The sequence below is a fragment of the Porites lutea genome, chromosome 10 (genome assembly GCF_958299795.1).
Source record: "Porites lutea chromosome 10, jaPorLute2.1, whole genome shotgun sequence".
Classification (NCBI taxonomy): Eukaryota; Metazoa; Cnidaria; class Anthozoa; order Scleractinia; family Poritidae; genus Porites; species Porites lutea.
In genome coordinates, this window is record NC_133210.1 from 30,160,080 (window position 1) to 30,185,995 (window position 25,916).

The 25,916-nt window shown below is 39.1% G+C and overlaps 4 protein-coding genes across 4 annotated transcripts; 2 read left to right on the plus strand and 2 right to left on the minus strand.

Moving 5' to 3' along the window:
- The first annotated feature begins 818 nt into the window (after positions 1–818).
- Positions 819–7,263, plus strand: LOC140949747 (uncharacterized). The gene is made up of 9 exons (XM_073398885.1): positions 819–999; positions 1,116–1,200; positions 1,797–2,089; positions 3,013–3,256; positions 3,424–3,524; positions 3,612–4,758; positions 5,914–6,092; positions 6,547–6,663; positions 7,122–7,263. Exons 1-9 carry the CDS (start codon positions 989–991, stop codon positions 7,168–7,170), a joined length of 2,226 nt encoding a protein of 741 aa, XP_073254986.1. The 5' UTR covers positions 819–988; the 3' UTR covers positions 7,171–7,263.
- A 755-nt stretch (positions 7,264–8,018) lies between these two features.
- Positions 8,019–10,365, plus strand: LOC140949980 (prefoldin subunit 2-like). Its single transcript, XM_073399134.1, has 3 exons — positions 8,019–8,179; positions 8,932–9,055; positions 10,087–10,365. The coding sequence occupies exons 1-3, from the start codon at positions 8,022–8,024 to the stop codon at positions 10,261–10,263; spliced, it is 459 nt and encodes a 152-aa protein (XP_073255235.1). The 5' UTR covers positions 8,019–8,021; the 3' UTR covers positions 10,264–10,365.
- A 1,378-nt stretch (positions 10,366–11,743) lies between these two features.
- Positions 11,744–19,877, minus strand: LOC140949951 (uncharacterized). Its single transcript, XM_073399103.1, has 14 exons — positions 19,748–19,877; positions 19,488–19,567; positions 18,122–18,179; positions 17,695–17,780; positions 17,382–17,443; positions 17,226–17,286; positions 17,032–17,103; positions 16,241–16,305; positions 15,600–15,699; positions 14,361–14,458; positions 14,137–14,156; positions 13,161–13,867; positions 12,432–12,519; positions 11,744–12,250 (listed from the first exon to the last, which is right to left on the minus strand). The coding sequence occupies exons 1-14, from the start codon at positions 19,869–19,871 to the stop codon at positions 12,051–12,053; spliced, it is 1,821 nt and encodes a 606-aa protein (XP_073255204.1). The 5' UTR covers positions 19,872–19,877; the 3' UTR covers positions 11,744–12,050.
- A 1,943-nt stretch (positions 19,878–21,820) lies between these two features.
- On the minus strand, positions 21,821–22,955 carry LOC140949959 (uncharacterized). Its single transcript, XM_073399112.1, has one exon. It carries the CDS (start codon positions 22,953–22,955, stop codon positions 21,867–21,869), a length of 1,089 nt encoding a protein of 362 aa, XP_073255213.1. The 3' UTR covers positions 21,821–21,866.
- Positions 22,956–25,916: the final 2,961 nt, after the last annotated feature.

The following is a 25,916-nucleotide window of genomic DNA, read 5'->3' on the forward strand; positions in this document are numbered from 1 at the left end:
AAGGGGGTGCTGTCTTAAACTAAGAAAAATACTGTAGTGCAGAATTAAAGATTTAAAATGCACAACTCGAGTCTTGCAGTTTGAAAATAAGAATTAATGAAGCCCCTCTAAGCGTGAGAAAATAATGTTAGAGGAAAACGTCGTATAGTACGAGACATCTCAATACAAGGAGCGGAAGAGGCCAAAAGGCGGCGTAATAACCTCACTCAAGTGTAGAATAGGCGGGATTTTTACCCCCAAAATTTATTATTTCCAGTGAGTCATTCGCCAGATTTTTACTGAAAACAACTATTAAGATGAAGTTATTCCTTCCTTTTAAGATTAAGAGATTTATCTTCATACTATGAGCAATCCAGTTACAAGGGCTTCTAGCCTTAAGTACAAAGTTAGCGACTTATTTTCAAGATCTGGTTGTCCCCGGTCAGCAAGTCCATTTGCTCTAACATTAATCCGGTGGGTGAATACATAAAACGGGTCAATTTTGTCTGTCTATATTTAGAAAGAAAAAAGTTCTTACGTCAGTAAATCCCTGCAGTTAGTCTAGGGCAGGCTTAAACTTGTGACTAGCCTTTACTAATAAGGATGCAATGAAAAGGCATGGAAAATATTGGCCCACGTATGGCAATATTACTGAATCAGGTTTAAATTTTTTGCTGATCTGGACTGTAATCAAGAGATCCTCTTTTAACTGTAATGGATTTAAGTCACAAATTCCAAGACTGAGCTACCTATTTTTCTTTTGGGGCAAGTTTGAACGCATTCTTTCCTCCTACCCAACCCCCGACCCCGCGTCTCGATGTCACGAAAACTTTTCTTTTTGGAGACTGGGAACGACCGAAAGAAGACTTCAAAATATGGCGGCAAGGAAACTGCAAACAGTATACTAGGTTTTTTCTCAGTTTTTAAGCTTTGATTAGGAATTCAGAAACTTTCTTACGAACTTCTTGACTAATCGACGTGTAGGCTATCAATTTACGATTACAATGCAATGAGGAAATCGTGAGTATTTGCTACTTAAAAGACTACCATAGTCTTATTCAGTGAGTTCGCTAATGAAGAAATTAAGTAGTAACTCTTTTAGTTCATTAAACTTTTTCTCTCCCTCTTGGCGACAGGGGTGACCCATTCGAAGTTGAGCCATTTCCAAAGACATTTTATTACCCTTCACAACAAAGAGAGTTGTCCGAAGGCCAGAGAAAGGTATTGCCCTCGCCATTATTCCATGTTCATCTTGCATTGCATGGCTTGAGTCGAGGTTCTCGATCGTTCGCGTTTGCGCTAAATTGAAGAAAATTCGCACGTACGTGTGAAATCAATATTCGTGCAAAGAAATAGTAAATAACGTCAGAAAGGTAGATGTTTTTAGGAAAACTTATTTATTCATTCAATAATGTCGGCCATTTGTTCAACTTGTAAAAATTTAACAGCAAAGAGTTTTTAATTTAAAGCTTGATTTCAGTTAGATCTCGTCAGCTACCTTGGCGTTGCACATCAGCAAAGAGATCGCATGAAACAAATATTTGGACATTTCTTCAGTACTGTATAAGAATCAAGTATATTTATAAGCATTTTAGCTAAAGAATGTTTTCTAAGGTGAGTTGTCTTCAGTATTCTATATAAAACTCGCCCGTGAAACGTATTTTTCGAGTAAGGTGTAAAAATCTCTCAGGCTATGATTGATTGTCATTTTCTGGTCAGGATTGTCTACAAGTTTGCGTCGGGCATTTTATCAGCTGACAAACAGCTGACAAGCTTGTTGAATGATGCTTTTTGTGGTTGTTGTCATTTTTCCACAGATCTGCCTCAGCCCTGGTCGAAAAAAAGAAGATCTGGTTATAAGTCCTGCTGATAAGAAATTTCTTCAAAAAACCAATGATATGAAAATTCATGAAATACCAACAAGAGAGAATGGAACAACAGATCCGGATCATTCCTCGTCCTCCAAGTTTGACGAATCCTGGCCCAGTACTGAGAGAGCAATGGTATCTACTCCTGAAGCAGAGATTAATATCTCAGAGATGTCAAAGACTCCCTCAAGTACAGGAAGCAATCTCTTGCTCCATCCACTCCCTGATTCTACTTTAGCAAGGTTGGTGATGTGATTCACTGAAGGCCCTGTCTCATGCTGTGATCCCAGCACTTTTCACTGGTGCGATTCTTGTATGACGTGACAGAACCTGTTTGGAAATTCATCTATCCCTCCTCACTCCTTACTGCAAGGGAAGTTTCATGGGAGAGACATGATTCCCCCCTTAAAAATTATTTACTATTGACATAGATTTGTCGGGAATCTAGTTAACAAGCACTGATTGGTTGATGTACATAATAACTATTCTTTAAGCTTTTGTTTACAAATGACAGACAAAAGATCACAAAAGTGAAAATAACATACAAACAATGAAATCTTCTAAAAAACAGTTATTATATTGGAATGTACAGTGTATTCCTCTTTATTTGAGTTTTGTTGTTGCTGGTTCACAGAACTCAAAACTTTACGACCACAGACTATCAGAAACTTAAGCTAAAATAAATTTTCAGCTGGAACTCTATGACTACCATTAATTATTAATTACGTCATGTCTCTCCCTCGAAATGTGCCTAGCAGAGGGGAGTGACAGACTGTGGTATTTCTAGGCTAGAACCACTAAGGATGTAAAAATCATTAGCAGCTACAGTCAACTCCCTTTATAGCAGACCCGGTGGGGAGCTTGGTTTAGTGTCTTCATTAGCGAGTGTCCGTAATAATGGGAGTTTATTTCAGTCAAACATCTGTAATTTATTTTTTCCTGGGATTTAGCTGCTGTCTGTATTATCAGGGTGTCCGTTATAGCAGGTGACTGCAAGGCGAGAGTTCACTTTACTACCCTTGCTGTCTATTTCCAGGCAGTACTTTACTTGGAGCCTACTGAAATGCAAAAAGCTAATTTAGAGTGTTTGGATTTCATTATTTCAGAGATATGAACTCTGTAAAATTTTCTCAAAGCACAGCCTTATACCTTTACCTTTTTCTAGGTACATACATCGCTTTCGCAATGCACCTCCTTCTAGTCGACAAGCTAGAGACAGGCAGTACACTGACAGTGGAAAAGGAGGTGAATTTTGGTGGTTATCAGAGCCCTCCCCTCCCACCAGCTCAACACCCAACGAAGGGACCCCTCCTGAGCGGCTCTTAGGCCCATCCCCACGTCCTAGTCTCTCGCCAAAGCAGAAGAGGGCTGCAGCCAGGAGGGGTAAAGCTACAGTTTCTCCAATATCAGTGAGTATCATCAGGATATCAGGGTTGTCATTTTAGACAACTCAGCTGTCTGCTTCAAAACTTTATGACAACCCTGGATATTAGACAAGCCAAGATGTATTTATGTGCCATTATCCTGTCTATTTGAATAAAGACCGTCACGTCACGTCTTTACATTTTTATTTCAGGCATTGCAAAGTGGTTCCTCACCTTCCAAGTCATCTCTTGATGGTTTGGACCCCAAAACTGCAGATTTACAACAACGGGCCCAAACTCTGCTTGAGAAGAGGTGATTTTCAAGTATACTTTATTCTGTCGTTAGTTTAAGCATTGTTGTGTCATTTTTTAACTAAATCATACATTATCAATGTTGCAGTGAGAGCACTCTCGAGACTTCGTCCAGTGAGGTTTACAGACCCACAAGAAAACCAAAGCAGGGTCCTCTTTCGAGTAGGACTTGCACAGAAGTGCCACCTCAGCATGAACTCCCTGGAACTTCCATGAGCGGCCAGTCAAGGCCACTGCAACCTCGCCCTGCGCCTCCCCCTGAGGAAGATATTTTGTATCAGTGGAGACTGGCAAGGAAAATGGAGAGGGCTCAAGAGAAGGTTATGAAATGGGGGCCCACTTGGAGCTCCACAGTGCACAGTCAACCCAACATAGCTTCACAGACTACCCAGCCACACATTTTGTCTAGTACAGATAGAGTCCCACCCACATTTTCCCAGATAGGTGTTGGTTACCAAAGACCAGAACTGCAATTACCAGCTCACCCAGTTGCTTCTAGAATGCCAGTAAGGGCCACAGGTGCACCAACCAGGACACAAACAACTGTTGCAGCCAGTGGGGTAGTTATGACTGACAATGAAGTGTCTCCAGTGATTTCTTCTCCATCTGGAGTCACTACAATGGCACAAGCGCCCACATCAAGTGGTGAGGTTCCTTCTGTTGTCATAGCAACCTCGAGTGGAACCCATGATGGAGTGCCAAGCAGGGAACAGTCACGTGTTGTAGCTGCAGACAGGACAGAAGACTTGGGACACATGCAAGAACCTGTTAGAATGGAGTGGGAGCAGTTTGTATTAGCAGATGTGCCATCTCATATGCATCTCTCATGTGACATTTTACCATGTCCTCATCAAAAAAGTCTAATTGAAAAAGGAAGTTCTGATTGTAGAATCCCTTTAAGTTCTCCAGTAGTTGACTCATGGGCAGAAGAATCACACACTCAGGTGAGAGATACTAACAGAGAACATGAAAAAGAAAGCACAAAGACGATGGAATCAGGTGATGACAGGCAAAATTTTGGCCCGCCAAGAGCTAGACAAAATGGTCTTGGGGACCAAACGAGTCACAGAAAAGTTGAACCACCCAAATTACCTGGCAAAAGATCTACATCACCAGAGATTACTGAACAAGAGAAACACAGAAGAAGAGAAGCTGGAAGGGAGAGGCCAAAAGCAAAGAGTGAGACGTCTCTAGGGCCTGGTCCTTCTGATGTGCTACATGCTGTTATTGGACAGGTAGGCTGTTTTGCTTACTGTAGATAACAATTCAAGGTCCGTCTCTGTCCTGCATAGGTTTAATTGGGCCCTGCCTACAAACTGGCTCAATGGATTCTCCCTGTTGTCCGGGTGTCCTGTTGTCCTCGTTGTTGCTGTTGTAACTGTTGTCCTTGTTGTCGCTATTGTCGTTTTTGTCCCAGTTGTCCTGGTTGTCCTGGTTGTTCCGGTTGTTCCTGTTGTCCTTGTTGTCCCTGTTGTCCTGGTTGTTCCGGTTGTCCTAGTTGTTCCGGTTGTTCCAGTTGTCCTGGTTGTTCCGGTTGTCCTAGTTGTTCCGGTTGTCCTGGTTGTTCCGGTTGTCCCTGTTGTCCTGGTTGTTCCGGTTGTCCCTGTTGTCCTGGTTGTCCCTGTTGTCCTGGTTGTTCCGGTTGTCCCAGTTGTCCTGGTTGTCCCTGTTGTCCTGGTTGTTCCGGTTGTCCTGGTTGTCCCTGTTGTCCTGGTTGTTCCGGTTGTCCCGGTTGTCCCTGTTGTCCTGGTTGTCCCTGTTGTCCTGGTTGTTCCGGTTGTCCCAGTTGTCCTGGTTGTCCCTGTTGTCCTGGTTGTTCCGGTTGTCCCTGTTGTCCTGGTTGTCCCTGTTGTCCTGGTTGTTCCGGTTGTCCCAGTTGTCCTGGTTGTCCCTGTTGTCCTGGTTGTTCCGGTTGTCCTGGTTGTCCCTGTTGTCCTGGTTGTCCTGGTTGTCCCGGTTGTCCCTGTTGTCCTGGTTGTCCCGGTTGTCCCTGTTGTCCTGGTTGTCCCTGTTGTCCTGGTTGTTCCGGTTGTCCCAGTTGTCCTGGTTGTCCCTGTTGTCCTGGTTGTTCCGGTTGTCCTGGTTGTTTCGGTTGTTCCGGTTGTCCTTGTTGTCCCTGTTATCCTGGTTGTTCCGGTTGTTCCGGTTGTCCCGGTTGCCCCTGTTTTCCTGGTTGTTCCAGTTATCCTGTTGTCCTTGTCGCTGTTGTCTCTGTTGGCAAAAGGTGGGGGCAGGAATTATTTACGCTTTCTCTGAAAAGACAGGACTTTCAATACAGGGTTGTTTAGGATTTGTGTCAGGCACTTGATCATTCCAATCCCAGAAAAAAGTCTTACCTCTTTGTACGATTTACAATACATCCTTGATCGGTTTTGTAATGTTTTTCACAGGTTGTGTCAGAACGCCTTTTTTGCACAAGCACTCCTCATTCATCTACCAGTAGTTTGAGTGGCAGCGAGGAGTTTCCTCAAAAGATTGTAAGAGAACCCAAAAAATCATACCATATTCATGGTAAGGCTGTGATCGAAATAAACAAGTGTCAACTCATCAAGGAAGTCTCTATAAGTCTGTAGGAGCGAGGTTTCGTAATTTGATACAGAAAATTTGTTGTAGTAGAGCGTTTATACCTCAACAATTTTAATTTCATTTTCAGCCTTTTTCTCTTTTTCATGCCGGGGCGTCTGTAACACCACTAGCATCAAAACATTGTGATGTTCTTAATCGCGGCGTCTCTGTAATCCCGCTCGTGATGTTGGAAAAGTACTTAGGACCATCGTGGTGTGTGTTGTCATGTGTCGATGATACCGGGTGGTTTTTCGTGTTACCGTGTTGCCGTATTTTAATATAGTTCGTTATACCGGGGTCTCCACATATGCCAGGGCGTCATTAATATTGGGATGTCCCCGATACCCGACTGGAAAATGGCGCCAAAAGCGTGATCACGTGGTTTATTACTGCTGCGCAATTCCAGGTTGTAGTCGGTTGTAGTGTCTGCAAGTAAAGAGTTGATTGTATTATTTTTTTTTAGCTTTAGAGGATGAAAATGCTGATCTTTATGGAAGTTCAGACAATGAATTCCCAGATGACAAGTTGTTAAAGATGTTACGTCAACGAGCAAGGAGATACAGAGAACAACTGAGGTAACTCCGATATTGATGAGGAAAAAAAACAGTTGGGAGCTTCTTTAATCAACAACGACCGGCGCTTGTTCCCTCTCCTTCAATTCGTCAGATTGAATCGTCAAGTAGAATTCTAAAGTATTGTAACAAAGTTTGTCGTCGTTACTTAAGCTCCCTAGTATATCTGCTGACCCTATCAATTTTCCCTCTCTGCGTGACTAGCACTATTGGCTTACTTCCGGGTACATGGACATAAGAAAAACCGGAAGCGTTTTCAATGCAAAACCAAATGATTGATAGCTCGCATTGAGATTTTCATTGGAGAGTTTATTGTTTGGATGTTTTTGTTACAGATTCACGCATGTAAGTGTAACTGACGGAAAATGAATTCGGTACCATGTTTAATCTAATGTAAACTAAGCCGAAATGTTACATTAAGGTTTCACTGCATGATAATGTTATTTTTTCTTTTTTTTCAGGCAAATAGACAATCTGTTAAACCAGCATACTCCTATATCAAGCTCATAGAACTTGAGGGAACAGAATTTAGATGAACCACTTTATTCACTGTATTTCAGATATAGATATTTATGAATAAATTGCAAAGTTATTTTTAATTAAGCTCAGTCTTTGGTTTCATTGAAACATTGCCTTCTGCCTTCAACTCAACTGGCCGTTGTTTAGCGCGGAAGGATCATTAAACGCCCCACCCCCTAACCAGATACTTAAGGCGGACACAAGACGCATTACACGCTGTCTCCGCTTTTTCGCTTCTCTCTTCTCCTTACCTCCCCCCCCCCCCCCCCGCCTAGAAACACCTGATACTCGCGCCAAATTTTCTTTTCCTTAGGTGGTTCTTAACAATAGGATTCCACTTAAGTACTTTTAAATAAAAAAAAGTAGCCTTTACTTTAAGCGAGGAATTAGTCATGGTCCTAACCGCAAACAAACACTGCATTTTTAATCCCTCCTATGTGGAAACTGTCTGGCCCAAAGTCTCGTCCTCTGGAGGGAGGTTGAGTTCGACTGTAGCCGGGCTAGATGAGATAAACTGTCCTCGATGTAGCCTGCGTTGCAGCCGGCCCACGCACTCGTCTAAATCCTTTGTATAGCTATATATAGAAGGTTTAGAGCGTCTGCGACGCAGGCTATCCTCGATGATACAATTGAGGGAAACTAATTCCGGGACTTTGACAAGTGAAGTGCCGGCTTTCCTTAAGAAATGAATGGGCAACGACTTTATACTTATTGCACACCCCGGGTAATTTTTCCTTTAACAGAAAGAAAACGCGAACTTGCGTCTCCCTTTTCCCTTTTGTCCGGTTAACATCCGAGGAAACTGGCACTACTTATAAGCGCGCACTGACACCTGGTATAGCATGCCCTCCATCATGGCGGCTGGTTCGGGTGGAAAGAAGAAATCGAAAGGCGGCTTAGATCACGAGCAGATTATTATGCAATTTAATCAGATGAGACAGGAGTATAGAGGTATCATGGGGAAAATAGGGGAGCTGGAAATGGAAGTAAATGAACACGGGTAAGAAATCCAATAACCTCTTCAAAAGCAACGTGCAGATTTTTTTAATTTTCAAGCCACTATAACGAAATTTAATACTCACAATGGGAGTTATAATTTGGCACCTTGTGACTTGAAGGTTTTCAACAACAAGTGCATAGAAGTTTTGTTTTATGTTTTCACTGGAAATTTATGTGGCCAGGACATTGGTAGCAGCCAGAGATAAACAGATCGATGTACTGTACAAAGTAAATGCATTTTGACAGCTAATTAGCAAGTCAGTTTCAGTTTGGAGCGCGATCATACTACATTAACTGGAGACATTACAGTGCTTATGTCTGAGACCCATTCAGAAATTCGGAAAGGTGTAAAAACAATCATCAGAAGACTTCCAACACACTTTGCTAACTATATATGTCTTATTTTTTTCAAGGAATAAGGGGGAGGTAAGTAATTTTGTACATAATCAGCATTTTCCATGAATGTTCCAGCTTTGAATCCTGAGAAAACATTATCTATCTTCCACTGATTTTTGTTTCATGAATTCTGCTCCACTTGTAACATTCCAAAAATTAACATGTCTCGTCACCTCAGAACTTACTGGTTATCGCAGAAAATCAACATGAACCAACATAAGCCAATGGAGCGAGTCTGAACCCACTGCTCAACACCTCTATCATTAGCTAGAGCCTATGCCTCCCAGGGTTCCTAATTGAACTGATGAAGGAGTTTGCTTGAAACAAAATCATGTAAATTCCCCTGTTTATTTGTAGTACCGTCATAGAGGCACTTAAAGGTGTGGAGCCCGAGAGACGCTGCTTTCGAATGATTGGTGGAGTATTAGTTGAGAGAACAGTAAAAGATGTACTTCCGGCACTGGAAAATAATAAACAACAGGTGAGCTCCAGGTTAAAACCAGACTTGCCAACTCCCAAGAGGTAAAAATCTTGAGATTCTGAACTTAGAGCTGGGAAAAGCAGTGAGAACTGGGACAGGGTGCAAACTAAAAGAAAATTATTTTTACAGCTTGCCACTCGGGCAAGCTGAAGCTAGCATTTACTAGCCCCAAAAGCTGTCTGATGAGCAGAATTGATTGCACAGTTCTTCTGTTATTCGAATTCCTCAAAAAAAATCACTTGCCCGTTGGACAAGTTACAAACAGAATGCATACTAGCTTGATAGCAAAATCCACTAGCCCTGGGCTATCGGACACTACTTTCTTTGCACGCTGATTTGGGAAAAAGTCGTGAGATGGACTTACAGCACAGATTTGGGGTATTGGAAGTCCTGTATCTTTTAAAGCTGGAGCAGTAAAAATGGCAAAGATGTATGGCTGAAAATAATGCACTTTATTTGTCAGAGTGTCAAGGTATTTCGCATGAAGAGTACTTATTGGGGACAGTGTTTTTTATGTGTCCAACTGGAGACGGGACCACCATTTTACGTGGTCATCTGAGCCATGCAAAGGTCTAGCTTCCCTCAGTGCAAGGGGTCCGAGTACCTTTTCTTTCTCAGTTTTTTTTCAAGACCCTGAGTAAAGGTCTGACCACAGGAATTGAACCTGTGACCTTCCGCTCTGCAGTCAAGCGCTCTACCGACTGAGCTAATCCTGCCGTGGTCGAAGAACAATGTAAACACTACCCCAAGTTGGCAATCCACACCTTTTGGGTGTTATAGAGGAACTTATTTCTTGGGTTGAGCTTTTTGTAATGCAATAGGCATGACATGTAGAAAAGATCCCCTCGACCCCCAAATGAGAGTTGGTCTGTAACTTGCAATATTTTCAACAGAATGTTACTAACATTTCTTCATTTACTCGTGAGGAAATTGATCTGGGTAGAATATAAAATTTTTTAAAAATTAAATAACAGTGATAATCAAACTTAGAAATATTTATGTATTATTACTTGTTAATTTTCTGTCCTCAGATTTCCGGTCTTATTAATAAGTTAAAAGATTCATTAACAGCAAAGGAACAAGAACTGAAAGCATTTAAAGAGAAACACAACATCCATGTCAAAGGAGAAAAAGATGCCCCATCAGAGGAGGCAGTGCAAACAGCGGATAAGACATCAGGAGTTCTAGTAGCACAAGACAGCTCATAAAGGATTGCACTACTATTTATATTTTCATAGACTGAAGGACAATATGTGGGTCGAATAGTGGCACTCTGTAAAAACTTGCTATGATAAATTTCCGGCATTATTTTTGTTTGTTTGTTTGATATATTATTATCCCATATTATTATTACTGCACAGAAGCTTGATTCTCCCTGGGTGAGATTCTCGTATTATTAGCCGTTGGCAGTTTGGCATGCCATAGTCACTGTATGCTTACAGATGTTCAGATAATGGGAACTTCCCAGGACTTAGTTTACCATAAATGAACTGAGAGTCAAAGTCCTCTAAGCAGCAAATTTTAGTGTGATGGCTATTATCAGACAAGACGCATTAATGTATATCAAAATGACTGTATTTTTTGAAAGATTTGATGCATTATGTTCAAGATAAAATATGTGCTGAGAAAGGAGTTTGAGTGGATGAGCTGGACTGAAGTAGATAAAAAATCAGACTAAACAAAAATCTCTTCTGTTCACTCTATGTAGATCAGCTATTCAACAATTTTTTTTTTTTTTTTGGGGGGGGGGGTGAGGGGGAGGAGAGCAGAGAAGTGGAGAGAAGAATGGGGAGGACTGGCCCCCCTCTATCCCCTCCCCTGCTGCCAAAACATCCTTGATATAATTTATGCATTAATGACCAAGAGTAAGCCCAACATGGCTGGGTACTGGCCAAGGTCTTCTGTTGTTTATTGACATCCAAAAAAAAAAAATGAACAAATGGAGCTAATATGCAGCCATACAAGCTTGGTCAACAAAGGGTTTATCACTGAGCTAAAAGGAAAAAATGTCTACCAGGAACAAAGCATGCCATGTTGCTGTCTCTTCATCCAACTGCAGCAACCTGGCATCTCCAAACTAAACTCACACTCTGCAAAAATTTAGGTGTAAAATTTCTCTCAAACTCAGTGAGTCACATGAAAAACTGCACAGGCTAAAAAATCTTGGTGACAGTCAACACTCTCTAAGACGGACACCTTTGGGGCCAGCACTAAGGGTCCATCTTAGAGAGGTGTCCATCTTATAGGGAGTCAAATAAAGGGAGTAAAGAAAGGCAAGGACCAATTCTAGGTGTCCGTTTTACAGAGGTGCCTGTCTTATAGAAGTGTCCGTTAAGAGAGAGTTGACGTATTGCCTTTGGCTTCTATAACTCTTTAAGCACCTCTCAGATTATTTATTGAAAGGATTTACCTTTTGTGTTTTGTTGACATGACAGAGAATACCAGCAATACATACCCTGAAATCAATTTGAGTTCCCTCCATTGAAAGACACTTATCAAAGTAGATTACAGTTCCAATTTACTAAGACCTCTTGTAGACTGTTTCAAGCCATTTTCCTGTATGACTTGTCTTTACTGATGATGCAAGACAGATTGTAAAGAAACTAACTGTACCATCCTGAAACAGCTTTATTAAACTTCAGAGGCATTTCACATTATTCTATTTTATGGTCTTTTATTGATGGATGTATGAACTGTTTGTGCATGTCAGGAGGGAAAGGGTGGGTGGCGATTCCACTCTCTACCCCAACCCCTACCCCTACCCCTGGTTTTTAGGCAGAGACAGAAGTATAATGTACTTGAGCAAGTAACCCGGTCTGTTGTGAAAACTGTTATAGATGGCTAAAAGCAAATGAAAGCAAGATGGTCAAAGATCTCTTTTTCACAACCTCGCTGACACTTTCAGGAAATCTTCAGCAGCACTTTTTGCATGGTGCAAATTTATTTATTCATGATTGTACAACTTTTGTCGCAGAATAAGGCAAAAGTGCAAGTGTTAAAAGAAGTCAGCTGCTTTCGGTCTCTTTGGTGACTTGGATTGTTTCTGTTGTTTCTGTCGCGTGTCTGTGGACCTCTTTACTTTGACATATAGTGGGGTTCTTCTAGGCAAGGGTGGTGACTTGAGTAATCCCTGCGTTGGTGTCTTTTGCGCATCAAATGGAATGTTAGGACTTTGTTTTAGAGTGCGTAGATAATCTGTTAGATAAAAAAAATACCAAAGATCAATATCATGAAAATACTTTCCACCAGTAGTAAGCAGCTGTAAGTGTGATCTTATGCTGGAATATTTACCCAGAGGCTCGACCAATCTAATTCAGAAATTTTAAATGATTTGATAAAGCAAAAAAAAAAAAATATAGAATAGGCTTAAGCAAACCTTGTGTAGTGTGTGCCGTGTTTTTAGACATCTCAATTCTAACTCTCTTCCGTGATCCCTTGGCTGGAACGGAAGTTGGTGTTTGATTCTTAAGAAAAAAATTACATTAGCATAGGTTAATCATATACCGAGCAAACTTTGTTTTAGTGCAATGTAGTTGACATCAGTGTGATTTTATTACTGGTTATTGAAGCAACACCATTTCTGGTGTAAAGTTAGTTTCCTTAACATTTGGACACGACCATCTCAAAGATGAGGTTGGAAAATAAAAGATGTAAATTTCCATTATTTTGTTGCACACTTGTGCTTTAAAATTCTTCCAGAATATTATTATTTTATTGGCTTGACATTGAGATAACCAGAATCCTTGAACTCAGCTAAAAGGGCATGAACACTACAACTCCCCTTTGATTTGTTTTTACTACAAATGCCTTGGAGAGTTTTGAGAACCTGACTTCTGGGAAATGACACACCCATGGAGAATTTATAATAACAAAGTCCCACAGGAGCAAGAACAGTGCGCTTTTTACAAGATGGGAAAGGTACATATTGGGCTCTCATTCCACACATTATATTATTAGTAAATGGGACAAAGAAAAACATATTTTGTTATTTGTGAAATGTTAGTTTTTTTATAATGGAGTTTGTTGTATCAACATTCCAACGTCCCATCATCTTGTCAGACACAATAAAATGATGAAAACTGCTATTTTCTGTCAATATACCTACCTTTTCTTGACTTGTCTTGCTTTTCTGTGGCTCTGTTCTTGGTGTTTTTCGGAGAGACTTTCTAAAAAATGCTGGCGGAGTGAAATTCTTCTCGAACTTTGCAAATGGCTCTTCATTAGGACTTGCTGCTTTTTTCAAAACCTTTTTATCAACAATATTTGACTCCTGATGATCAGAAATTTCAGGTGAGCATGTTGTATCACCATTAATAGTGGCAGTGTCATTTGCTAGTGACGTACTTTCTTGTGGTTCACCTTTTTTATCGCCATGTCCATTGACAATGACCAATTGTTCAACATTACTCCTATCATCACCCAGTCTTTTTTCCTTATTTCCTTCATTGTTTTGAGACTTTTTCTTCTTCTTTTTTGTGGGCTCAACATCCTTAACCTCTTCAACAACTGCTTGTTGATTTGAAGACATGTTGTTCAAATTTTGTTCCTTAATTTTTCTCTTTCTCTTTTTCTTTTTCCTTTCTTCTTCAGCAACGTTTTTTCTGATTGCATCATTTTCCTGTTCAACCTCTCCTTCAACATGCTTCTTTCTTCTCTTTGTTTCTTCTTCCCTGGAGATATTTTTCCTTCTCATGCCATCCTCAATATTTGTGATCTCTGAAGTTTCACATGAAGCAGTCTTTCCCTTTGATCCCACAGTGTTCCCATGTAAGGTTTCTCCTTCTTGCAAAAGCTCTCCATCCTTGCATTCTCCTAGACAAAAAAACAAACATTTCTTCAGTTAAAACCAAGCACACATAAATCATCTTCACTTCTTAGGTAAACAATATAAGCTACAGTTAATATGGCTGCCCTTGGAAAAGAAAGAAAGATCCTGAAAAACGTTTCTGTACAGCCCATTGGCAATTTCTGCAAATCCTGGCTGGAAAAACAACTTGGACATCGCTGTATATTCATTTATCCCTTGCAGTAATGTCTGTAAAGAGAAACTGCAAAAGACAAATCAAATTCAATCAACTTACCTCTTGATTGCTTTCTTAGCCTGTAAAAACAAGTGAAAAAAAAAAGAATCAGAAAGAAGAAAATATCACAGTGAGTATGACAAATTTGACACATCTATTTTGTGCCAGTAACAAGTTACATACGTAACTATGTTAAACATATCTGTAGTGAATTGTAGGTATGTCCCTACTTTCAAAAAAATGAATAACTTGTTCCTGACAGACTGAAAGACTTTACAACTCACCGTTTAACCCAGTCATAAAGTTGGTTCCTATTTCGACCAAGAATTTCCCTATCACTTGCTAAGGTAAATAATCTGTCAGCGATTGAGGCAAAATCAACCTAGATAAAAAAATATACATTCAAAATTAAAAAGTCGTCAGCCATCCTGATACATTCAGGAACAGGGATGTCAGTTATTTTGAAAGTGAGTGGGGAGATGGGAAAAGTACATGTAACTAAGCATCTGGCATTTTTCTGGGTTGTCAATGACAGTACAGTGTATTGTGTACAGGGCTTGAACAAAGTCCCGTTCTGTAGTCTGGGACAAGCACATTTTCTTGCTGGGCCAGTTGCTTTTTAACCCCTTAAGCCCCAGAAATTCTCCATACTGATCTTTATATGTTTCCTTGAAAAACTAGTTGAGAGAATTTGTTAAAAGATCAAAGCATTTTCCTTAAGGTGACCATTTTAGTAATTCTCATAACTTTTTCTTTACATAATGTATTGATAGTTTGAGGAGAAAATTGATGTTGATCACTTTTGGGCAAGGGTCCAGTAAAGTCATCCTCTACTAAAATCATTAACTAAGGTTGTGTTCACGTGGTACTGGTCAAATTTTCAACTGGTCAAAAATTCATATCGTTAGGTGTTTGGTTCACATGGAACCATGTTAACCGTATGAAAATTTGAATGTCTAGCCATTGAATAATTTGAACACTAATTAAAAATCAAAGTCAAATTTTTTTACGACTACAGTCAAACATTTGAACGTCAAGGTGTGAACACCATGACCGGCCAAATTTTTGTTCAGCAAAGGTGTGGTTGCATGGACATGTGGTTGATCAGCAGCAAAAAGAGAAGATATTGCGAACATGGATTTAAGAGTTGAGTTATGACTTCCTTTGCATGGAAATACTATGGTTCGACAGTTCCATGTGAACAGTGCTAAAATATTGAACGGTTTCCTGTGAACAAAGTCTCTGGTCAAATTTTTCAACCAGTTGAACATTCAACCAGTACCGTGTAAATGCAGCCCAAGGCAAGCAAGAAGTTACCTTGCCCAAAGGATGTGCTTGAATTCATGTTTTTTTGTGAGCCCTGGTGTATCATTGTCATATACAGATTACTTTGATCCCCTTACACTGAACGTTCCTCCAGGTTCCTTGGTGAAGGGTACATGCAGAAGGGGCCCTGGAGCTCCCCATACAAAAATCTTGGCGAGAACACAGAGATACTGAAGTACATAGCAGCCTTTACAAACCTTGTTCTTTAAATTTCCTTGATTCTTATCTGCTTCGTCTGTACCACTTCCAAAAAGTTCCTCAAACAAACTTTTTTTGACTGCGTTGGTGACGGTTTTACTACAGAAAGAAGAAAGATCATTAAATAACTATGCGAGAGATGTATCATTTCCAACTGAAGATTTGTCCAGCAACATTGACTACAATTATTCTCACTAGACAGCTGTGGCATACACAGGAGCTCAACTAAAAGCAAGCCCTAGTTTCACTGACTGATAACTGCTATGTAAAAAAACATTTGTTCCAGGGCAGTTTGATGACAATACCCTATTACCCTATCAGCTGGAAAATAGGAGGTTTCCCTAAGTAAACAAGAAGCATTGTAAGATTTCCTATCTTTTGTCTGCCATCTGAAATCTTGAAACTTTTTACTTTGCATACAAGAACATTTTAAATTCAAGTAATGAGTGCTCCTAACCATATTCTGGCAGATTTATGTCATAAGTATGGGCATTTTGAAGTTCAAAATGCAAATGTCTCTCTCATAAAAATAATTTCCAAAGCAGGTGGGAGCCACATGAGGTGGCTGTGTTCACTGGCTAGATTAAAAAATGTCTGAACAAAATAGTGAAGCTCCACTTTACTGATCATAATTTTTTACTTTTTTGAATGTGCAGCAAGAAGAAACAGTGGATCTAAAAGCTTGTGTAACACATCAGAGCTGACCTGAAAACAAGAAAACATTATGCTAAAAATTCCAATTTTACAGACAAGTTATTTCTATATCCTGCAAGCTTTAATGTTTAAAAGCATTCTAAAACATTAACTCATTGATTCACACCTAAACTATACCCAATGGGATCCTCATCCCTTGAATCATGTGTAATGACTCATTAACTTGTGCAGGGGGAAGTGATCTTTCCAACAATACCTGAATGTGCACAATACAGTCAAACAAGCCAGAGAAAAAAGCAAAAAACCATTGTAATGTTGAACAGAAAATTACAATGAAAATCTTGATCCACTGTCCAGCCATACTTCCTTTCAAAATAATTTCACAGTCAGGGTATTTGCAGAAACCTTTCCCACCAATATGAAGCCTAGTGAATGCTTAGCAAAGGATACGAATGGAGAGGAAAGCAAAAAGAAGCTGGAAAAAGAGAAAGTGAAAGTTAAGAGTACCAGTAGCAATTTTAAACTTCAACGATGTATCATGAATCCAAAATCAAGCCAAAAATATTTTGACGAGTATATTATGTCCTTTTCCAGAGTGTGATATCCTGCATTTAAGTGAACATTTTCATAAATTATTTCTACACTTTTTTTGTTATTTAGGGTTGTTCATGCATCAGACGTTTTCTTGTGTTCTTTTCTCTACAGAGCCTAAGTCCCTATAATTAAAGTAATGAGAGCTGTCAACATTTTTATGAAGCATTCAAAAGACTTTTTCACCTGGTCATTAACAACACTCTTAAGTTCAACCAAGTACACAGCCACTGTATGGAATCTTATGCCATCAGGAACCTAGAAGATCAAGTAGTAGTAATAATTATAATAATAATAATAATAATATTAAAAAAATTTTTATTACATTTAAATAAGATCACACTTGTAATAAGGACATAGAAATCTTAAAATACACATACCGCTTGACTCGTAGGATTCAAAGGCTCTTCATGAAAAATGCTGCTCACTTCTGTGGCCCACCTACATCACCAAAACAGTATGAGACAAAGTTGTTTATATGAAAGAACTCCCTTATTTGGTTTATGCAAAACGTACAACGTACAACATGTTGGTACCTGTCTTCCCATTCAGTTTTCTTGAGAAAATTAAAAGCTCCTTTCACAAAGAAACGAATCAGCTGCAAACAAGAGCATGATTTTTAGTAGAGAACTAAGTGTTAGGAAGGAATATTATTGTTATCTTAGCAACTAACAGTGCACCAACTGGGCTCATAATATAATTTACTTTATAATATTAAAGTTGGCTAATCAAAATATTACACCAATATTGTCAGAGGCATCTGAGAACTTCAAGACCACAGCCAAAGAGAGGTGTCCATTTTAAAGAGCTTTCCATTATAAGTTGAACGTATTATATAGAAAAACGTACCAAATAAAACTTGTCCAGTCTAAGTCTGTCTATTCCATGCCATTCCCTTTCCATTGTTTTGAAAAATGTTTTGATAAACAAAACAGCTGATAAAAAATGAAATATAATCAAACAAATGATAAATTTTGCTAAAAATCAACAAAAGAAATTAAGTTGTGATTTTTAATGTTCCAAATAACCCTTATGAATGTTTAAATTAGACCAATATTTTTAACAGCAAAACTCATACATTATGAACAAACGTAGGTGAATTTTCTGATGCATAAGTATTCTATTCAACATTAATTCATACTAGAAAAACTGTTTAACTTAACGAGATTACAATTCCAAAACAAGGCATTATATTTAGCAAGCTTGTTTGAAGCAAGTTTATTAAGACTACATCGAAAATGGATAACAATTTGAACATTGATTGTTTTTCAAGTACCTGACTGCTCATTCCTAAAGCTCAGAACAAGCTGAGAGATATTTAAAGCAAGTTCCTCCTGCAATAAAAGGAATACATATAGGCTGAAAATAGTAATCTAAACAATACACTTCTTTAAAAGAATATGGCTTTAAATGCACAATTTCATATTTTTTGTGGGAACTTCTCCCAGGGCGAGGAGGGCTACCCAACAACCCTTTTATATACCATTTTCAACAGAAATGTGCCTCCTTCATATACCGGTACCTTTAATTAAAAAATAGTAACCCTTCAAATAACATACCCACAGTGGAACCCCGCCTTACAGCCACCTCAGTAATACTGTCACCTTGTTGTTACATCCACTTTTTTTGGCTGCCTGGCTAAATGACCATACATTTTCTTGTAAAAAGTACCCTCATTAATATGGTCACCCTGTTAATACAGCCAAACGTTTTTCGCCCATTGGTGACCATATTAATGGCATTGCACTGTACTTTATAAGAATAAGTTGCTAAAAGGAAGTCTTGTCATTATTGTTTAATGTTTACTATATAAATTTAAAATGATGTAGTGCATCTTTTCAAAACTTTTTAATCAAGGCCCTTTCAAATACTTACAGGATAGATTTTCCTACCCTTTCAATGTACCCCACCTGAAGAACTTCACAAGGTAACCTCGTTCCCAGGGTTCTGTCCTAACCGTCCCTACGGAGCAAGCCACAGGTACACGTAGGGAAGAATCTTGGGAACAAGGTTGCAGGTAGGTAAGAATGTTCACTAAAACGGCAGACCTCCGAAACCTTCCAACTCTCACAGTTTGACCCTGAGACTCATAGTTTGGGCAGCCAACTCATGGTCTCACGATTTAGCCTCCAAATCTCACAGTGAATCAAAAAATCTTAAAATTGCAAGACAATTCCAGTAAGAACTGTGTAATTTTAAAAAAAAAACTGCCCTCACAATGAAATAATTGTATCAATCTAATTTTGAGGGGACGCCTGACCTGAGTCAAATTCCAACCTTACATAGGTTCGCTAAGGTCTGTGGGAAAGCCTTATAACATACTCTCTTGACAACTGGCCATTCTATCGACCTGGATAGTAAAACAGAATCTTCTCATCACTGCCAAACCAGCAACAAGAAAGTACAAAGGAGACCACCGATAGGGTAAAGAATACCATGACAAAAATAATCTGCCTTTTTGGTTTTATTTGACACATTTTTGAAATCTCCAGCTTTTGGGAGCTTTTTTTCAAGCACTCCAGATTTACATGGTTTAGGGGTTGGAAGGTCTGAAACGGTGCGGAACAAAATCACTTCCCAGGAATCACTTCTAAGTCAAACTGCAATACATATTCCTGTGATAACAGTAAACACCTCAGTACCTGGATTAGAGGTTTATCTGACATCCACATGCAGTAAAAAAGCCCCTTCCACACTTTCATTAAATCTAGCTCACCAAAACCTTGAAAACAAGAAAAGCAGCGAGTCCAGAGGCAACTTTAAAGGCAATAAACAAGCAGTGCATGAAATTGTTACAACAAATCAACACAACCTACACGTACGTATTAAAAAAACTTCTCTTGATATCAATCATTGCTCCTTGGCCTAAAGTAAGCAAATTTTTTTGAGTACACCAATTTACCTGGCCCATCCTTTGGTCGGCTTCTTATCCAAGCACGAAGCTTGGTTACGGCTCTATCTCGGATTTTCTTCTCGTTATTTGCCAACTTCTTTGCAAAGTGTTCTTCTGCTCCTCCGGCCGCCATCTTCGTTTTGGATCCACGTGCTGCTCAAGCGCATACAAAAATCGATAGCGACCCAGGTGATTGCGGTCTCATGTTCCTTTTTTCTCTGTTAGTTTATAAAGTGGCGGGTTGCATTAAAGAAAACAAATTAAAAGGAACTTGTTTGGATCACTTTTCCTAATCAAGGAATAGTCTTCATTTGTTCTAAAAGTTAAGTCGAGTTATAAAACAAATTGGACTCTGCTAAGTGCTGGCGCGAATTTCGGCTGCAGTTTTGTCACTTGTTTACGTTGATAAATCCGAAAGCGTGTTTTTTTTCTCAAAAACTCGCAAATTATCTAAAAAAAACCGTGATGCTAGATATAGTCGTAATTATATTGGGGTTTAACTCTATTAACTGTCAGGCCTATGACCGTAAGCTAATTCTGGGGCAATAATCTTGATTTTTATTTGGCCCACCATTCTATAGATCTACAAGGATGCACCTTATATCGGCGTCTGATGCAGAGCAAAACTCTTTTTTCACACTTAAGGTTAAAAGCTTATCGCGGAATGTTATGCTTCTATTATTATATTACCTTAAGGCAAAAAAGCAATTATTTACAAAGATGTCGCACAGCAGTAATTAATTAAAACTTCAAATGTTTGTAACAATCTCACGTTTTGCTGTTTACATAAAGTGCAAAACAATGAAACATCTTGCCGTTTTTCTTATTGTGAACGGTTGTTTTGTAAGATGAACTATCGATATGCCTGAAAATAGCATGAAAAGTTCGGTGTTTCTCACGTGCGCATACACCTGCTAGTAAAATGCAAGAACACTGAAAACCTCTGAACTTGCTAGTGCAATGACAGCATGCCACTGCGTGGCAAGTAAAGTTACATGAAAAGAGCGGTTGCTTCATATTACACTCTTCTGTTAGTCTGTCTTGTGATGTACGTGATAAAAACGTAACATGGTTTTTTCATTTTCGAGACCTTCATGAGTTTTTTAAAATTTCTCTCTTTCTCCAGACAAAATGTTGAAGCCTCACTAACTCGAGCGAGGAAACCTTGCTTGCTGAAATAGCCTTTAGTTTCTAATGGGCGCCGAAGCCGACGGCAACCGGGAAACACCGCGTCAAAATACAGCGATGGGTTTTTTATTTGCAAAACAAAAAACTCTGCACGTGCTAACACACTTTGTTGCTACATTGTCCTTCCCGTCACTTCAGGACTAGGTGGGTATGAACACTGGCACCGGCGTCGACGAATTTTCCTTTCTCGTTCAGTTCTGACATACATATACGGTCCTTAGAATTCAACTTCTGGAAGATTCGCCTACATTTGAAAAATTAGGCAGGCTATATAATTAAATAAACGCAAACGTAATCCGTTCATACTTTTATTAACATTTTCACTGCAGTCCTTCAGTTTTCTGCGACGTCGCTGTAGTTTGCTCCACATTTCAGATATATTACTGATTTTATTTCCATATTCATTGCATGTAACAGGCTAACTTTAACTTTAGATTAACCTAAAAATCTTGTCTATATAGTATAGCTTTAGTTCTTAATTTAATCATGTTCAGACAATATGTTTTAACAGCAGTTTTTCTTTTTCCTGAATAGACTACCCTGATTTAAATAAATAATGTTCTCGCTCTATATATACGATATATTCGAGAACAGCCCCCAAAAAACTGTGCGACTGATCAGCTATGTTCGTGCCTGTTTTCAGCCTACGTATTGCTATACATTTCTTTCTGCTTTCCCTGAAAAATAACAACGTCAAATGATCCAACCACAGCTGAAGAATTAATCTTGCTTTTTCTTGTGATCTATTAACCCTTCCTAGTTATGATTCGGCGAATCATAACCCTACAGATTTTAGACTGATAAGACCACGAATAACTAAACAACTCCAAGAGAGGATAAAACACGAAACTGAACAAATTTCAAAGTATTTCAAATAAAAAGAATTTTGTCAATACGACGGGTTTGACTGAAAATAAAGTAGTTAAACCCTAATTAATCCTTAAAATATATCAGCATGAGCAACTGTTCTTGGATGTGCATTTAGCAAAGAAAGTTTTCGGCTAGGTTTTCGACTGCCAGGGATTGGTTTCAGGTTATGGATGTCCAAAGTGATAGAAAAAGACGCGCGTTGTCCTCCGGTATTTCGACTTCCTCTCGTGGTCGCCAAATATAGCAAAAATGCGAGGTACCACTCCAGAGCTCTCATAGCATAGTTGAAAATCAACCACGGCCAAGCTTCAACGTAACTAGCTTTTGAAAAGACCCCATAGACACCACTCATGGAGTAAATTTGAAGCGCGCTAAGAGAAAATCCTCCCAAAACTGTAGCGAGACAAAGTTTTAACAAACTCAGCGTGCGTTGACCATGTGCCTTGTTTTTGTCAACCCAAGCAAGCTGATGTCTTCTCTCTTTTCGTTTGCAGCTTTGTTTCCCTTTGAGGTTTTTCCAAAGCATAAAAGCAATGATTGAATAAAATGTTGTCACGATTAAACTTAAAACTACAAATGCCATTTGACAGGTGAAAGTCAAACCGACAAAATTTGGAATGTAATGGACCACCAATTCGGTGACAAAAACAAGGGTGAAGTAAGGGATTGTGACGAAAGCAATGTTCCTTGTGGTGTACCATTTTTTAAATCTTTCTTTCATGAAGAATATATTCTTCAATACTAAGAAAACAAGTACGTATGCGGTGACAATACAAGGGTTGCCCAGACTCCACAAAATGTTTGAAAGCGTTTGGGGAAATATCATTTTTGTACTGTAAGCGTCGACGCTCAAGAATAAAGATCGAGATAGACCAAACAAAAACAGCAGCACAAGAACATGAAGGGCTGCTTTCTTCGGTCTTGCTGCTCTGTTGATTTTCAGACTCCTCAGGAGAAATATTAGAGTCAAAAGTGCAAGGATCCCAAACGCCGCACCGAAACCGTATTGATAAACGAGCCATATAGATCCCCACGAACGAATTGCCGAGGACCATTCCGGCAAAGGTTCGCCAATGACTCGATGAGAGGGAATTGTTGCTGTTGTCTCGGCCTCTGGCTCGCTCATTGTGTAATTACTTGGATCGTGTTTTGAACCCATTCTATACTTTTCCTGCAAGAACAAGGATTTAACCTCGTTAACTTCGTACCTTTCAGAGCTACATTAAATTTTAGTTTGTGTCAAGGTGATTCGTTGCTTTTAAACACCAAAAGGCAAACACGTAAAAATCAATTTTCCTGTAATTATTATGAGTTTTCGGTAATTGATCAGAATAAGGGAAAACATCCGCAAAATTGTTTATTCATAGAGGTAGTGTTCTTTTAATGACAAATAGAAGGAAAACATTGTTTTTACGAATCTTTTGTAAAACTAAAATAGGGAAAATATCTTGCAGATAAAATCAGGCAAAACACACGCGGGAGATGCTAATACTCCCTGGAATTTTTTTTTTTTTCAACAAAATTGTGCTGTTTGCCGCAAAAAAAAGTTTCAAGTGTTTTTTTTGTATGACGTTGAAAAACTCAAAACGGTTGAGAAAACACGAGACTAAAAAAGGAGCCGAAAAGGAGTTCTTTTTTTCTACTTATGCGGAAATTAAGCAATGTATATGTTTTGATTAACATGAAAACAAAATTCACGTTTGCGGAACGGCAATGCATATTACAGTCTAGGGAGGACGAAACACCTTTGAAAATCAACGAAGTCACTCGTAAAAAGTTACTTAGTCGGATGACTGAAACAAATCATTATATTCTAGCAACATTTAGATGATAAAACCACCGTCCTTCCAAGCTGTATATACAGGAAAATAACATGTCTACAGACAACGAATCTTGGTGATTTGGACATTAAATTAATTATTACGGCTTCCTATGTCCTATTTAGGCTTTTATTGTTGTTCCGCGCGACTTCAACAATAGCGCTGCGCGCAGTTACTATTTATAGACTCGAAACTCAGACAAACAAACTGAAATTAACATTAGCGAATTCTTCACTTTCTTTCTTTTGTCATTAAAATGAGAAAAATGACAAAACTCGGACAAAAATTGCAAGTTAGTCACTATGACGTCATTCGCGCGCTACGCTATGTTGACAGCATGTTCCCTTAGACCCTGTTTACATGGAGTGGAGGACCCCGGTCTAGTGGGCTAAGTTTCTTTTGTTGTGTCCTCCAGAGCGTGAAAACAAAAGAAACCAACCCCACTAGACCGGGGTCCCCCACTCCATGTAAACAGGCCCTCATCTAGATCACAAAACAGTTTGTTGCAAACTTTTGCCAAACAGCAAGTGGTGACTTAGACATTCACTGAACGTCGCTAGTGTACACTGGTATAGTGCACAATACAAACCTTCGTCAGTGCCATTGTGCGCTCCAGTGAAAAAGTCCCTAAACGTCTTTAACACAGTATTTCAAAATGACATTAGTCCTTACAATTTCACTGGATGTGACAATGTTTTTATGTAGCGCTCTTTTCATTTAGAGAACTATTTTTATCAATGATTAAGTTGAGGTAGAAGTTAAAGTAGAACTGAGGTAACTAAAGAAGTCAAAATGACGGCCAGTTCTAACATTCTAAGCCGGGGTTGCCCAAAATTCAAGCCAGCCAGTATTAAAGATAATGGAGCCCATATTTTAAAGTAGGTGCGGTAAGCGTCTAACTAGAATATCTTTTCGTTCAATGTTTCTAAAAATAGCTTCTTGAAAACAAATTTTAACTATAACTTATTCGCCTGCTTTTAAAACTCACCCGCCTCGTCTGTCGACTTACTATCCTGAAGTTTTCAAGTCAGAAGTCCTGTTTGATCCATATGCAAAATAATCTATGGATATCTTACTCTTGCCTGGTGTATCTCATAAATTGCTTAACTATTACAGCGTGAAACGTTTTTATATGCCATTATATCCAAAGTTTGTTTTCAATGACCACACATCTTAATAAACTTGGCGCCTCCTCCCGGCTCGCATCTCGATATCAGTCGGTGAAAATAATAAACTCAAATAACCAGGCAGCGTAATTTTTGCACTTAGTATAATGCGTCAAAATCATCATATTTAATTTGAAGGAAGAAAGTACTTTATAATGTAAATGAATGGGCGATTTTTCAAAATATTTAGAAATATTATTGTTTTAGCTTGACTGAGAGAGTTTACAAGGTTGGTAAAAACTCAGAAATAACTTAGAGAACCTCCTCTGTTAACACAGAGGCAATTAGCATAGGAGGTCAGCAAAATACCTGTTCCACAATGGAAATTAAGGCCGCAAGATATTTATTTTCATAGACTGGTGTCTGCGAGAGTCCGGTTACATGCTATTTCGGCAGTCAGCTAGTCAATTTTAGCATTTCAAGCGCAGCTGGTTAGATCGGAAACCTGTTAGCAACGGTTTGAGTCCCTCGCAGGGATGGCTTTAACGTAACCAAGAATTCGAGCACAACAACTCTGCACGGAATTGGTACATTTCGTTGCCTTCAATGCACGATTCCGTGGCCTAGTTTTTTTGCTGGACAGGGACAAGACCACCGATCCAATTCAAACGGGAAAAGGTAGAAACCGGTAACATTTGCAGTTAATTTTATATTTCAGTTAATTTTTAATTTTTTCTTTGTTTGAAATTCATTAGGCTAGCAGATATTATCATACCCAAAAACAGTAGAAAAAATAGAGGGGTAAATATGGAGGGGTGACTATGTTGTTTTCACGGCGAACTTGTTCCGTCTCCAGTGACATATTAGTTTGACTACATAACTAGAAACGCGGGCGAAAGAGATCTCAAATAACAAAAGCTCCTTTAGCCTGCTTTACAACCCACAACAGTAATATTACTATTGAGGTACCTTATAAGCCAATAGCCAGGGCAAACAGGCACTGCCTATCTATGTGACTTTCACGAAATCAAACCCGAAACATGGGTACCCAACAAAAGTTTCCTCCTAAATACATTGACAACAACTTTTAAAGCTATCCAGAGTACTTTTAGATCTTTAGAAATGCATTCTAAGCGGCGCTATAAAATTTGTATCTGTTCGGACATCGTATAGCTAGGGGAACTTATGTCTTTT

Excerpts from the sequence above, each read along its gene's own strand:
- LOC140949747 (XM_073398885.1), top strand. Across the intron at positions 1,201-1,796 it reads TGTCCGAAGGCCAGAGAAAG|ATCTGCCTCAGCCCTGGTCG; the intron begins GTATTGCCCTCG and ends ATTTTTCCACAG. Across the intron at positions 3,525-3,611 it reads CAAACTCTGCTTGAGAAGAG|TGAGAGCACTCTCGAGACTT; the intron begins GTGATTTTCAAG and ends TCAATGTTGCAG.
- LOC140949980 (XM_073399134.1), top strand. The coding sequence starts at position 8,022 with ATGCCCTCCATCATGGCGGCTGGTTCGGGTGGAAAGAAGAAATCGAAA. Across the intron at positions 8,180-8,931 it reads ATGGAAGTAAATGAACACGG|TACCGTCATAGAGGCACTTA; the intron begins GTAAGAAATCCA and ends GTTTATTTGTAG. Across the intron at positions 9,056-10,086 it reads TGGAAAATAATAAACAACAG|ATTTCCGGTCTTATTAATAA; the intron begins GTGAGCTCCAGG and ends TTCTGTCCTCAG.
- LOC140949951 (XM_073399103.1), bottom strand. The coding sequence starts at position 19,871 with ATGGCGGCCGGAGGAGCAGAAGAACACTTTGCAAAGAAGTTGGCAAAT. Across the intron at positions 19,568-19,747 it reads CCGACCAAAGGATGGGCCAG|GTTTTGGTGAGCTAGATTTA; the intron begins GTAAATTGGTGT and ends CTTGTTTTCAAG. Across the intron at positions 17,781-18,121 it reads CTTTAGGAATGAGCAGTCAG|CTGTTTTGTTTATCAAAACA; the intron begins GTACTTGAAAAA and ends ATTTTTTATCAG.
- LOC140949959 (XM_073399112.1), bottom strand. The coding sequence starts at position 22,955 with ATGGGTTCAAAACACGATCCAAGTAATTACACAATGAGCGAGCCAGAG.